The 15,706-nt window shown below is 38.0% G+C and overlaps 1 protein-coding gene across 1 annotated transcript in view; it reads right to left on the bottom strand.

Annotated features, from left to right (window-relative positions):
* Positions 1–15,706, bottom strand: part of ARHGAP10 (Rho GTPase activating protein 10) — a 381,695-nt gene that overhangs the window by 220,556 nt on the left and 145,433 nt on the right. The window contains exons 5-6 of the mRNA XM_027866797.1: positions 10,148–10,249; positions 615–725 (exon numbers count right to left, since the gene is read on the bottom strand). Coding sequence (XP_027722598.1) covers positions 615–725; positions 10,148–10,249 — 213 coding nt within the window. The remainder of the gene's footprint in view (positions 1–614; positions 726–10,147; positions 10,250–15,706) is intronic.

Genomic DNA, 15,706 nt, shown 5'->3' with positions numbered 1-15,706 from the left:
GAAGGGGAGGGGAGGAAAGGGAGGGAAGGAAGAAGAGGGGAGGGGAGGAAGGGAAGGGGAGGAAGGGGAGGGGAGGGGAGGAAGAGGAGGGGAGGAAGTGGAGGGGAGGAAGAAGAGGGGAGGGGAGAAGGGGAGGGGAGGAAGGGGAGGGGAGGAAGAAGAGGGGAGGGGAAGAAGGGGAGGGGAGGAAGAAGAGGGGAGGGGAGGAAGGGGAGGGGAGGAAGAAGAGGGAAGCAAGGGGGAGAAGGGACATTATTCCTCTTTTTTCTTGTTATTCAGCTATCTCAGTCGTGTCCAACTCTCTCTGAGCCCATTTGGAGTTTCCTTGGTGAATGTCCTGGAGAGGTTTGCCGAACTTTCTCCAGTTCATTTTACAGATGAAGAAACTGAGGTAAACACAGCTAAGTTACATGCCTACGGTCAAACAGAGAGTAAGTGTCTGAAGACCTGATCTGAATTTAGGAAGATGAGTCGTCCTGTCTCGAGGCCCAGCACTCTATCCACTGGGCCACCTAGCTGCCCATACTGGAAAACGTAGTTCATGTAAAAACACGACAGCAATAACAATGTATTTACATACACACACGTATACCTACATACACACACATACTTACTGGTTCCACAAACTCAAACTTTTTCCTTTCTTGGATCTCTTGAAGCTTGCACACATATTCCAGAGACAGCTCATAGAAGTGTTTTCGATTCTGTTCCACTTGGATGTCGGCCTGTATTCAAAGAATGCAGATGGGTAAAATTACAGACGCTGGAAAGATGTTCTCCATATGATAAGATGGACTGACCACACAGGCTTTTTTTTTTTTTTAAAGACTGAACAACAAGGTTCCAGGCATCAGAGAAACAACCTCACAAATAATACACCCAATCCCTCTATAAACGTGGAGATCACGTACCTCAATTAACCAACGCTCTGAGCACAAAGCTTCTTTTAGCGAAGCTGGCCTGGGCGTGGAGGAGAGTTAGGGGATGCCAAGGTGTGGCTACGATGGCACTGTCCCAGTTACAGTCCTCTTGCAGACAAACCAAGGCTCTGCTGAAGGCAGCGTGAACTCCCAGACACCTGATCCCCCCGATTCCCTACGACCAGGCACTGCCCTCTGAGATTATTTCCCTTCTGTTCTGCATATAATGTTTTTATAGTATTTTATTTTTCCTTATTACATGTAAAGACAAATTTTAACATTCATTCAAAAATTCTGAGTTCCAAAATTTCTCCTTCCCTCTCTCTCTTTCCCTTTCCTAAGATAGTAAGCAATTTGATATAGGTATATATAAGTAATCACGAAAAACATATTTCTATATAGTCATGTTGTGAAGAAAAAGATCAAAAGGAAAAGAACACACACACATATACACACACAGAGTAAAAAGAGTATGCTTCAATCTGCATTCAGATTCACTAGTTCTTTCTCTGGATGTGAATAGCATTTTTCCTTATCAGTCTTTTGGAATTGTCTAATCATTGTTTTCCTGGGAAGAGCTAAGTCATTCGTAGTTGACCGTTGCACAATGTTGCTGTTACTTTATACAATGTTCTGGTTCTTCTCACTTCACTCAGCAACAATTCATGTAAGTCTTTCCAAGTTTTTCTGAAATCCACCTGCTCATCATTTCTTATAGCACAATGATATTCCATTACATTCATATACCACAATTTGTTCAGTCATTCTCCAACTGAAAGGCATTCCCTCAATTTCCAGTTCTTTGCCACCACAAAAAGAGCTGCTAGGGGCAACTAGGTGGTACAGCTGGCCCTGGAGTCAGGACTTGAGTTCAAATCCAGCCTCAGACACATAACACTGTGTGGCCTGGGTAATGTCTGTGTGACCCTGGGCAGATCACTTAACCCCACTGCCTAGCCAAAAAAAAAAAAAAAGAGCTGCTATAAATATTTTTGTACAAATAGGTCCTTTTCCCTTTTTCTTTTAATCTCTTTGGGATACAGATCTAGTAGTGGTATTGCTGGATCAAAGGGTATGCACAGTTTGATTACTATTTGGCATAGTTCCAAACTGCTCTCCAGAATGGTTGGATCAGTTCACAACTCTATCAACAGTGTATTAATGTCCCAATTTTCCCACATCTTCTCCAAAATTTATCATTTCCCTTTTCTGTCATATTAGCCAATCTGATAGGTGTCAGGTGGCTTTAATTTGCATTTCTCTAATAAATAGTGATTTAGAGCATTCTTTCATATGACTATACATAGCTTTGATTTCTTCATCTGAAAACTGCCTGTTTATATCCTTTGACCATTTATCAATTAGGGAATGACTTGATAAATTTGACTCAGTTCTCTACATATTTGAGCAATGACACCTTTATCAGAGGCATTTGCTATAAAAATTGTTTCCCAGCTTTCTGATTTCCTTGTAATCTTCACTGTATTGGTTTTGTTTGTGCAAAAACGTTTTCATTTGATATAATCAAAATTATCCAGTTTACATTTTGTAATGTTCTCTATCTCTTGTAAGTTCATAAACTCTTCCTTTCTCCATAGATCTGATAGGTAAACTATTTCGTGCTCTCCTAATTCACTTACGGTATCACCCTGTATGTCTAAATCGTGTACCCATTTTGACCTTATCTTGGTATATGGTGCAAGATGCTGATCCATACCTAGTTTCTGCCATACTGTTTTCCAGTTTTCCTAGCCATTTTTGTCAAATTTTGAGTTTTTGTCCCAGAAGCTGGGGTCTCTGAGTTTATCAAACACTACATTACTATGGTCATTTACTACTATGTCTTGTATACCTAATCTATCCCACTGATCTACCATTGTATTCCTTAGCCAGTATCAGATAGTTTTGATGGTTACTATTCTGCATATATGAACACAAGTTTTTGAGGTGTCATCTCCTCCATTAGAAATTTAGTTTCTTGTGGACAAAGATCCTATTTTCTGCCTTTCTTTGTACACCAAATGATTAGCATAGTAAGCACTTAATAAATGCTTGTTCACTGGCTCATGTACCAACTGGTCCATAACACTAGGCAGGGAACTGCCCCAAAGAGGTGGGAGTTAAACCCAAGTGAGATAAAAGAGCAGAGAAAACATGGCAGGCTTCATCTGGAGTAAAGAAAAGGAGGGTTCTATCACCTCCACCTTCTTAAATGCGGCCACCGCTCACCACTATCCCTACCCCTTCAGAAGTACAAGTGACCATTTGCTGAAATATTGAAAGGCTCTATATTTCAGATAAGGCTTGGATTAGACAGCTTGTGAGGTTCAGCCTCGTACAGCGGAAAGAACATTGGCACTGTAGTGAGAGGACATTAATTCAAATTCTACCTGTTACTACCATTTTGATGATGGGCAAAATTATTTAAAGTCTCTAGGTCTCAGTTTCCTTGGCTATAAAACAAGGGGAGGGGGTAGATGGGAATCTGAGGTCTTGATCTATGATCCTATGGTAATATCCCTTCAGAATTATATCTGCCCTGAGATTAGCTCACTTGCTTCCTTTATTACAAAGTTCAAATTTCCTCCTGATAAGGGTTTCTTTCCTCCCATGACCCGCTTCAGAATCAAACACACTCATACAGCTTTCTTCCTTGGTACTTTTTTGTTAAAAGCAGGCATATAATTGTCCCAAAGATTTTTTTTTTTTGGCTAGGCAGTGAGGTTAAGTGACTTGCCCAGGGTCACACAGCTAGTAAGTGTCAAGTGTCTGAGGCTAGATTTGAACTCAGTTCCTCCTGACTCCAGGGTGGTGCTCTATCCATTGCATCACCTAGCTGCCCCTCAAGGATTTCTGAACAACTATCACACTGACAGAGCACTGTCTCACTTTTAAGCAGAAAGGTATTAGTAAATGTTTAACAATTGGTTCTCCAAAAAAAAAAAAAACAGGACACACTTTTACACTTAACCTGCATTATCAACATTTTCTTCATTACTTTAAGTCCAGACAATTAACAAAACAAAAAAAATCAAGCCCTGATTTCTAGCATTTGCTGATTTCTGAATTATAACATATATAATTCTGATATTATACACACACACACACACACACACACACACATATATCTAAAATCCCCTGGTATACATAATTCTGATTTCTGTAAATGCTCACGCTGAAAATTTATCAGCATCAGCACACCCCTGCTTATAAGGCACTTTCCTCTCAAAACTTTGAGGGCTAAGAATTAAATATTATTACATGAATCTTGGTGAGGAAACAGAAATGTTAAGTAATAGAGATAGGTCTTTTTATTCAAATTCCAATATTCTTCCATCTTAATTGCACTGTCTCAGAATTCATATAATTCAGTCTTTCCCATCAGGTCATCTATGTTGTGAATGGACAGAATAAACATTCTGTACTGTTGATTCTCTCGTCCTCTACCTCCTAGCCAGATAGGCTTTCCATATAATTCAGGGGACAGGGATGTGGACCCAGAAGAAGAACAAAATATGGGGGGTGGACAGGAAAGAGGAGACCATGATTCAGGGAAGGGGCGGGGCATATTAATTAGATGACTCATTTTTCCTTAAGAAACACGGCCTGTTGTGATTGCAAATGTTTTGTGAACCAATGAGAATTTTCTATGACCAGAGCCAACACTGATTGTGTGCAATGTCTGCCTAAAACACAAATTCCCACATAGAAACCTTTTAAATTATTTGAACATTGGAAACAAGTTTCCACTAAATCTTTCAACAAGCTATATATCCCTAGTTCCTTCAGTTACTCCATAAATACCACGGTTAGAAGTCTCTGCGCTTTCAAATTTGTTCCAGTTCATCAACGTCTCTCCCTCTTTAAATCTCAAGCATCATTCCATTTGGCCTGTCCTATGTACCTACTCAGAGTCTAATTTTAGGAGTCACTTATTTGTACACACCTCTGTTCCCTCTTTCCCTCCCAACCTTACCAGATTAACAAGTTCATTGGTGTCAAGACTGATGTCTGTATCCTGAGAACATCTGTATAGAATCTTGCCCATATGTGGCTCTTAATAAATGTTAAATTGAAATGCAAAGTGCTACCCTAAACAAAACCAGTATTCCAGGGGAAGTCTGACCTGGGCCCCCAAAATGTTAACTGCCCCTCTTCTGTACACTGTGCTTCAGTTCAATGCACTTTGGGGTCACATTAATTTTTTTTGACAATCACATCACCCTGCTGACCTTTTTGAGTCAAATAAAGCTACTACCAAAGCATCTTGGTGGCCACAGTGGCTAGAGCTCTGTGCCTAGAGTCAGAATGACCTGAGTTCAAATGTGACCTCAGACATTTGCTAGCTGTGGGACTCTGGGCAGGTCACTTAATCTGTGCCTGCCTCAGTTTCTTCAACTATAAAATGGGGATAACATAATAATGTATAATATTATATAATAAAATATTATAATAATGTCATATCGTATGATAATATGTTATAGAATAGAATAATAATATAATGATAACCCAACTCCCAGGTTGTTGTGAGGATAAAATAAGGTAATATTAGTAAAGTGCTTAGCACAGTACCTGGCACATAGGAGGTGCTTAATAAATGTTTATTCTCTCTTTCTCTAATTATATACATTTCTCCAACTCATTCATTCATTCAACAAGCATGTATTAACTGCAAAACACTTCACAAATATTATCTCATTTCATCCTCACAACAACCCTATAAAGTGAGTGCTATTATTATTATCCCTATTTCACAGGTGAGGAAGGAAGACAAAGGTTAAGTGACTTGCCCAAGGCTACTATCTGAGGCCCATTCTGAACTCAGGTCTTCCTGACTCCAGTTCAACACTCCATCCAATGTGCCACCTAACAGCCAGGAATGGCAAAGTTCTCTCTTGCCATCTCTTCAATTGTTCTGAGTGCCAGTTTTACCCTTCCTGGTATGAAGGACATTCTTCCTGATAAAGAGTATGGAAGCATAATAGTATGTAAATTGATGTTTTTTTTCCTTTCATCCTTTAGTTGATATTAATCTATCTGCCCTAAGCAATAGGTCTGACCCTTCCTCATTCTTCTTCTTTCACCTAACAGCATCCCAATTCCTCTTGATCAATCTGCCTGTCCTTTAGTTTCTCTGGATGTACCAAAGAAGTGACTGATATGTTGACTAAAACTAATAATAATAGTAATAATAATAATTAGCTTACATATGCTGTAAGGTTTACAAAGCATTTTACATATATTATGTCATTTAATCCTCCTACCAACCCTGTGAGGGAGGTGCCTGTTTTATCCCCATTTCATAGTGAGGAAACGGAGGCAGAGAGATGCTGACTGACCTATCTAGGGTCAAACATCTAGTAAGTGTCTAAGGCAGGATTTGAACTCAGATTTTCTTTAGTCTAAGTCTAACTTTATCCACTAAGCCATATCCCTGGGTAGCTAAACCAGCCCAACACTCCCTGGAATTAGCCACCTCCCGAGTTTACTTCCACCCAGCTGGGGCCCCTGCCAAAGAAACCATCAAAAGATTCTTAAAACAGAGGAAAATTCTTCTCATCACTATGTGATGTGTAGTGAGAGGAAGAGGGAAGTAGGACTGATGCCAAAGCAGAAAGGTAGGAGATGTGCTCCTGAAATTGCCTGGGCAAAACAAAATGCTAATACTGATGAGGTCACTAACCCCTCCTAGAACACTGCGTCCATGAGAAAATACATCCTCAGTCTCAAGTGACTCACGTTAACTTTGAAAACACAACCCATTTAAGACACCAGGGGCTAACTGGCTAGGTGTGCACAAAGAGTATATTATATGACACGGAGAAGATACTAATCAATAATAATACTTTTTCATATGATTTCAAAGCGAGAATTGACTACTGGAGACAATATCTGAGCTACGAAATAACAAGCATCTACTTTAAAAAGACTAATGAAAATAACAGGATAAAGAGGACGTGATGGGGTTTTTTCCACTCCTAATCCAAGTTATTCCCATCCTTGTTTGACTCGTTTTAAGAAACTCAACTTATATTATTGGAGAAGCATGGGAAAAAATGAAAACACTGCTGAGACTAAGGAAAGCTATTAAGTGATTTGGTTTATAATCTTTTTATAATCATCTCTTTTGTTACTGTGAGTAAAGATGTCCTCTCATTACAATTTATAAGAATTAAATCGTACACAGATAATAATAAAGTCAGAATTTCTTTGGCAGGAGGACTAAATTATATTATATTTAAGGTAATTAAAATACAATTGCGAAACCCAAGGGTCTCCAGAAGATTCAATAAAAGAACGGCTACAAATAGTTTCAATTTCTGTAGAACTGGGCATGGAAATTTTTCAAAATAGGAATGATTGGGACTATTAGTTCTTTATATTCCCATAATAAAACTTCAGAATTCTGATCTGAGCATCTAGATAAACAAATAGGCAAGGATTTTCTTCTTTCCCAGATTAAAGCATACACCTACATTTGGTTTATGCAGTGTGTTTTGACGATTGGGAAGTGATGTTGTACAAAGAAGAAAGAATGATACAGCGAGGTCATAGGATTTGGGTTTGAATCCTGACAATGCTACTTACACCCCAACCCCCACCCCCGGGAAGTTAACAAACCTTTCTAGGCTTCTGTAAAATGAGTGGATTGTTTCATACCCTCTGAAACCCTTCTTCATTCCAAGGCAGTCATTTACGTGGATACAAAAGTGTGGCTTCATTTGAGAAATTACAGAGAGTATGCCTAAGTCCATCTTAGCATTTTGGTATTTTAAAAGAAAGCGTGTGGGCAGGATGTGTATGTGTGAATACGGTAATGATACGGATCAAAAAGAAGAAAAGAAGAACCATCCAACAAGTGAGAATTCAAGTTATTTCTTTAGTCTTTAAATATGACCTTTGTCTCCAACCAGTCTAAGAAACATCCAGTGTTCATCTTCTCATACATTATTTACCAAGCTTTCAAAAATATGAGCTGACAGAAGTTAGAAACCCCCCTAATGGGGGTTTGAAAGCCACCAAGAAACACAAAACCTGATATTTAAGCTGTGAATGATGACAATTGGCAATATGATAGAACTTTTTTGTGCCCCATTAAAAAAAAAATTCCAAGTGAAGACGTTAAAGATTTGACAGCTCACCGGATTTCCTCATTTGATAGATTTTCTGAAATCCAAGTTACAACTGAGTTTTATGCAAACACAAATAGCATCTCTTCACAAATGCACTTAGGTGCACCTGCAATGGGGACAGGATCAAACAAGGCTAGATTGAGAGATGGAAGGGACATAAGTCAAGGAAGCTCGACCCTGTTTATTTTACATGTGAGAACAATGAAGCCCAGAGAGGTTATATGACTTGTCCTAAAGGACACAGACAATAAATGAGGGAGTGGAGATTTGAACTCTGGGTCTTTTTGAAAATTCCAAAAGAAAAAAACTCTTCTTTTTTGTTTTCCCTTAGGGAAGCAAAACAATTTGGCTGTCATGGAATAGATGCTAAAGAGCTGGCTTCAGAGCCAGAAAAAAATGACTTCTAAGGCCATTTCTGACACATAGGAGCCATGTGACAGTCACTAACCCTCTTGGTGCCCCCAGGAAATTCCCTATGACTAAGAAATTCAAAGAGAAGGAGTTTCCTCACTGAGAGTTAGTTCCCCATACCAAAGAAATGGTGGGTCCAATCCCCACCCCAAAAAATGAAGCATGGTATGAGGAAACAATTGTCAGGGAAAAAAAGTATTAGTAATTTTTTTTTTCATTTAAGTCTTAAAAAGGTTTTTTTTAAAAAAAAAAAACTTTCCAATACATAGTCTAATCAAATCTTTCAAAGGGGAAGGGGGAGAAATAAAAAGTATTAATAATTTTTTTTTCCATTTAAGTATTAAAAAGGTTAAAAAATATTTTCAATACATAGCCTAATCAGATATTTCAAAAGGGAAGGGGGAGCACAGAAACACAAAAATTCTCCCAAGATTACTGGAATTGTTTTTAGCTTTATCCCTTAAAGGGGAACTATCTTTGAAGCCATTGGCAGCTCCCCAGATTTCAAAGTCAAACACTAAAACATATGAAAAAAGAAAATACAGGTGACTTGAAAGATGAAAAGAAAATGGTGGAGACAAAGAATAAAGGCTACTTTTGATTCTCCTAAAAGCCTGACTTAATTCTGGCTACTCTGGGTTTCAGGCCACGGAGAATTTCTCATGACTAGCTCCCTAAAAACTAAATAGTGCTCCCACTGTTATAATTAATCAGCTAAGAAGAATGTTCTCAGAGACTTCAGGTGAAGATGGCAGCATGACAATTAATGGAGACCAGCCCGGCTCTACCACATATATTCCAGTAATAATCTAAAAAGGGCATCAGATCAAATGCGAATCAATAAATGCAAACAGAAACATCATCTGGATTAGAGCTTCACCCAAAGACACCAACAATGGAAGGAGTGTCTCAAAAGAAAGCCAGAGCAAGTTGACAGCTGTGCCATGACTGGTACAAGACATATAAACAAAAGAATATACACATACCTCTTAATTTTTTAAAAAGAATATTCTTTCTTAGTGGTTTTAGCTCCTGAATCCTAAGAGCCCTTCTATCAATCAACAAACATTTACAAAGCACCTAGTATGTGTCAGGCACTGTGCTAAGCACTGGGGATACAAAAAGACGCAAAAGATAGTCCCTGCCCTCAAGAAGCTTACAATCTAACAGGGGAGATAACATGCAAACTAATATATACAAACAAGCTACATACAGGATAAATACAAAATAATTAACAGAGAGAATGCACTAGAATTATGTGCATTTTAGGTCAATTTCCCTATAAACACATCTGAGAAGCTGTTTACTGGGATGTCTCATAAAACATCATTGTATCTTTTCTTTCAACTTACTAGCCTCTGAATTTATTTTTATTTTGAAAAACACCCAGCACAGCCAATATTTTCCTTCTTTATAAACATACATAAGCACTAGCAGAGCTAAGCACAAAATGTTCTGCAGATTTATTTGGCATCCTTTTTCCCCTGAAAAAGACATCCCTCTTTCTTCTGTCCCTGGTGATGATTCATTATTGACAACCTCAAGTTTTCACATCATCTACACATTTATAGTTCTAAGCACTGGGAAAGGTTTATTTTACTTTCAAAAGAAAAATCACAAACAGAAGTAACTCAACCATTTGTTTAGTTCTTGGAATATAATGGGAGAGAAATGAAGAAATACCTCTTGCAAATGAGCATCTTTCTTCTTAGCTGAAAGGTTCAAATGCTTATCCAAAAGGCTATAGTTCTTTTCTGTCTCTTTGTCAAACTTCTTTTTTTCCTCCTATAAATTAAAAAAAGAGATGAGGACAATTAAGTAATTTTTTAAAAAATCCCACGTGCCACAGAAGTGAAAATGTAAAATATCTGAAAACAAAGTATGACCAAAGCTGACGAAGGTTGCTGCAAATCAATTAGAGAATGCTTATTTTTACTCAAGTCTTGGATAATCTATCACCAACAACTCTAGGACTGAAATCCTTACTATTCCTTTCCTTTAAGAGGCTTCTTTTTACATGTGAACCAATGGTATTTATTAGTTCACCTTCCTTTCATTTAAACCTGACCATGATATTTCAGTTTGGCATGGAAGTGACATTAGATTCTTCAAGACTTTCAAGATTTCACAGGTGCTACCAAAGCTCAAAAAGCTTTGAGAGAATGAACCAGGTAACAGGTTGGTTGTATATCCATCCTCCAAGCACCAATTCAGCTAAGTTGGAACGGCTTGTTACCAGACTGGCCTCAGAGCACGGGATGAAGAAATCTTAGGGCATTATCGACTTAGGTAGCAACGGGGTGTAGCAGATAGGTGTTCCTGACTCCAGGCCCAGTGCTCTAAGTTCAAATCCTGCCTCAGGCACTTGTGGTGTTAGGAAAGTGATTTAACTTCTGTATGCCTCTGTTTCCTCATCTGTAAATCGTGGATAAGAATAGTACCTATTACACTGGGTTGTTGTGAAGATCAATTAAGATAGTATTTTTAAAGCACTTAATAAACCTTAAAAGTGATATGTAGATGCCAGGTAACTACTGAAGACCAGTGTTGGTGGAGACAATGCCAACAAAATTACAGATACTTCAAATACTCCTATTTCCTCGCTACAAGAATTGAGGCTCTATTCTACTTACAGAATCACAAAATTTAGGGCTAGACAAGACCCTACGGGCCATCTAGTCCAGCCCCTTCAGTTTACAGATTAAGAAATCGGAGATCATAGAGGGTTGTGATTGATCAAGGGTCGTGCAAGAAGTAATAAGCAGAGATAGGAGGTGAACCCAGGTTTCTCAGACCCTGAACCCCACATTGCCTCCTCTACACTGATAGTCCTCATGCCATGTAAAAATGAATGTAGTGTACATTATAATAAACTGTCAATTATAATAAATTTATTATTATAATTATATATTATTGTATAGTTTATTATATTTATTTTATTATTTTATTCATTATAATTTATTATATGATTAATTCTGTTATATATAATATTATATATAATTTATGTGTTAATATTATATTTAATATAATTAATATCTTATTAATTTATTACTGTATAATATACAGTAATATGATTTAATATAATATATTGTATTATATAATATATATCATTATATAATATATAGTTTATATAAATAAATATAATATTATAATATGATTATAATAAACAGTCAATAAACTGTTTATTAAGTGCCTACAGCATGCCAGGCACTGGGGATGCAAAGACCCTGCCCCGGAATTTACATTAACAAAAACAAACTTTGTGTAGGTAGGAAACAAAAATAAGACTGATTTAAAATGAAAAGTGATTTTGCTGGTTACTGTGACCATAAACAAGACCTTGACCTCTCCCACTCTCACTCTGTTCCTCATTTACACAAAAGGGATGATAATTAATACTTCAAGTGCCTACTTTCCAAGGCTGCCACTAAGCTCAAATGAGATAAGACAAATTAAAAATTTTACAAAGAATAAAGCACTGTACAGATATGTCCAAAAAAATGAAAAAGTTATAGGAAACATTTTGAAAACATTACTCTCATAAAGTTACTCTCAGGCCACACATTGTTCAGTTGTTTTAGACACGTTTGACTCTTTGTGATCCCATTTGGGGTTTTCTTGGCAAAGATACTAAAGGGGTTCGCCATTTCCTTTTCCAGCTCATTTTATAGATAAGAAACTGAGGCAAACGGGGCCTAAGTGACTTGTTCAGGGTCACACAGCTAGTAAGCATCTGAGGCCAGGTTTGAACCCAGGAAGACTTAGGCTTGGCATTCTATCCACTGACACACCACAGCTGCATAAAAATATACAAAGGAGCTATAATTTCCTCAGATCTCTCTCCACTTACAACCTGTAATTTAGCAATTCAATCTTACGTAGTTGCTCAATATTCAGAAAGACTATGCGTCTTGTTCTAATAAGTGTTAGGGAGGAAATCTTCCTGACTCTGAAGCCACCATTCCTGCAACACCCTCTTGCAATACAGTTAACAGTACACCAGAATACAGGAATGAGTGAAGGAATAAATGCAAAAGCATTTTTAAATTGCTTACTATGTGCAAGAACTGTGTAGAGTAACTGAAATATAAGTAAAAAAATTTTTTAATTTTTAAAAAATGTTTAAATTAAAAAAAAAAAAAAGACAATTGTACTCCGAAAGAACTCCCCCCTGAAGTCAGGAGGACCTAAGTTTAAATCCGGCCTCAGACACATAAACACTCACTACCTGTGTGACTCTGGGCAAGTCACTTAACCTCAATAGCCTCATATAAAGGGAAAAAAAAAAGAACTACCCCTCTATTTGAAGAAGATGAGATAAAAAAAAAAAAAGATCAGTTGCAGGGCAAGCGAAAAGGCCTATTAGTCTTAGAAGTTTAACAGAGGGTTGAGGTCAGCAGGTCTGGCAGGTGCACTAGCAGATCAGACAACAGGACCTGGAGGTCTAAAGGGCATAACAGCAGGTCATGTGTAAAGATCCTGAGGACTGCAGGATGCACACCATGCAGGATGCACAATCTCATGACTGATCAATCCTACCGTCCTTCTTTCTTGATCTCTTATTTGATATTTTCTGTAATAGATGTAGCAAGATGGCAGAAGGGCCTAAATGTCTGGTGATATTGCCAAATGTGTACTGACTGTCGATATTTATAAAAATTATTCAGGTATTGCCCTGAACTGGGTTAAATATGACCCCTTTAAGGAAAAACAGAACAAGAAAGTGAACTGTTAAAATACACAGGCTTTCCCTACAGCGACTCTGTTCAACTTATTAATAGTTTTAATAAACATTTATCGAATGCCAAGGAGGGTGTTCTGTTCCTCCTGTTTTCAAAACGTTCCTTTGACTTTACCTCATGTTATACCATTTCCAGGAATACAGAACATTCTCTTCCTTATTTCCAAACTTCTACTTTCCTAACTCAAAATAAAAAGCAATTCCAACCTTTCCTGGAATGTTTCTTTTTCTTGTGCTAGCTGACCCCTGTATTTTAGTACTACTTCTTTATTTTTATTTCTCCTATATTCCCTTTATCTAACAATGGTGGGGGGGGGTGGAGGGAGAAAGCAAGGGGATGGATCAAGTGAGAGATTTTTTAGGAGGAGGGAGACATGGATACATTTGTAGGCAGTATGGAAGCAGAAAAAGACAAGAAGAGATTGATGTAAGTAGAAAAATTAGGGATACCAGAGGAGGCAATCTACTGGAAAAGACAGGATGGAATGGGATCACTTGCGCGTGTAGAGGGGTTGGCCTTGGGAAGGAGAAGGGCCATCTCATTATATGAGACAGGGGTGAACAAGGAAACATTAGCAAAGGCATCTGGGAGATGGAGGTTGAGGAGGGGAGAAGCGGAAGCTCTTCAGTCAATGGTCTCTATTTTTTCAATGGAATATGATACGTTTCTCAAATAAGAAGGGAGGAAGGGGGACTATGGAAGATTTGAGGGTGGAAGAAAAGGTTTGGAAAAGCTACTTTGGGGAGTGGGACAATGAGTCAATAAGGTGGGTATAAAAAGATTTGCCTATTGAAGTGAGGACCTGTTGAGATGACATAACATAAATCTGTAGTGGACCCAGTCAGCACAATTTTGTGACATTCTCTAGCTTCATTCAGCAACACATGAGTAGGAGTAAGAGCAGAAAGTAGAGGGACTCATCCAGGGCTGAGGGCGACAGTACAAGCAGGCAAGAGACCCAACAGAAGAAGACAAGGTAGAGCTGAACTGGCTCAATAAGGGGTCAAGATGGGAAAGGAATGAAGGAGAAAAAAAAATGTGGGGGAGATGGGCTGGGAAAGAATTAGGTGGTCATGGGATTGAGGAATCACGGTGTGGACAAAGAACAAGGTTTGGGGTTTCAAGACAGAGGGAGAAGTAGAGTGATAACACATTGTGATGAAAAGGGAAAATTTCAGAGTTTATAAACCTGAAGGTGGAGCATTGTGGGTGATGGCAAGTCGAGGATACGAACATCTCCGTCTGTAGCTAAGGCAGGGTGAAGAGTAGGTCACAAGAAAAAAGCATGCTGAAAAACAGGGAGATAAAAATGTTTGAGGGGATATTCATATGTATACTGAAGTCCCCTAGCACGAGGGCAGGAGTTGGGGAAGAGTGAAAGATTGCAAGCACTGGACTTGTTGAAGAACGAAGGGAGTCCATTGGACAAAAATTGCTGGAAACACTGGAAAAGAGTTCGGCAGAAACTATGCACAAACCAATACCTCATGCCATATACGAGATAACATCAAAATGGCTAAATGATTTAGACACAATGGGGGATGTCATAAGTCAACTGGGGGAGTGTGGAAAAATGCATGCACTTGTCAGATCTAGGGCTAAGGGGAGAGTTTATGACCAAACGAGAGATAGCGAAGGTAATTTTGACTACATGAAATTAAAAGGCTTTTCACAAACAAACAATGCAATAAAGATTAGAAATAAGGCAAAAAAATGAAGGACATTTTTAGAGCAAGTTTCTCTGAAAAAGGTCTCATTTCTCAAATATATAGGAAACTGAGACAAATATATAAAAATAAAAGCGAAAATTTCCCAGTTGATAAACAGTGAAAGGATATAAATGGGCAATTTTCAGAAGCAGAAATCAAAGCTATCAATCGTCACGTGAAAAAATGCTCTAAATCACTACTGATGAGAGCAATGCAAATTATAGTCTGAGATACCACCTCACACCTATCAGACTTGTTAACATGACAAAAAAGGAAAATGAGAAATGCTGGAGGAGATATGGGAAAATTGGAGCACTGCTGGTAGAGTTGTGAACTACTCCAACCATTCTGGAGAACAATCTGGAACTAAGTCCAAAGAGCTATAAAACCATGCATACCCTTTGACTCAGCAATAGCACTACTAGGTGTGTATCCCAAAGATGGCAAAGAAAAGGGAAAAGGGCCTATTTTGTACAAAAATATTTATAGTAGGTGTTTTCGGGTAGTGGAAAAAAAATCGTAAATTGAGGTGATTCCCATCAATTGGGGAATGAGTGAACAAATTGTGATATACAATTGTGATGGAATATTACTGTGCTATAAGAAATGATGAATAGATTGACTTTACAAAAACATGTAAAAACTTTCATAAAATAATGAGAAGTGAAATAAGCAGAACCAAGAGAATGTTGCATACAGTAACAGTAATATCATTCAAAGAGTAACTATGAATGACTAAGCTATTCTGAGTAATGTGAACATATAAATCAATTATGAAGGACCTATAAAGG

Source organism: Vombatus ursinus, unplaced genomic scaffold, assembly GCF_900497805.2.
Source record: "Vombatus ursinus unplaced genomic scaffold, bare-nosed wombat genome assembly UNPS02014784.1, whole genome shotgun sequence".
In the NCBI taxonomy this organism is placed as follows: domain Eukaryota; kingdom Metazoa; phylum Chordata; class Mammalia; order Diprotodontia; family Vombatidae; genus Vombatus; species Vombatus ursinus.
The sequence above is the reverse complement of the archived record's forward strand: the minus strand, read 5'-3'. Positions and strand labels throughout refer to the sequence as shown.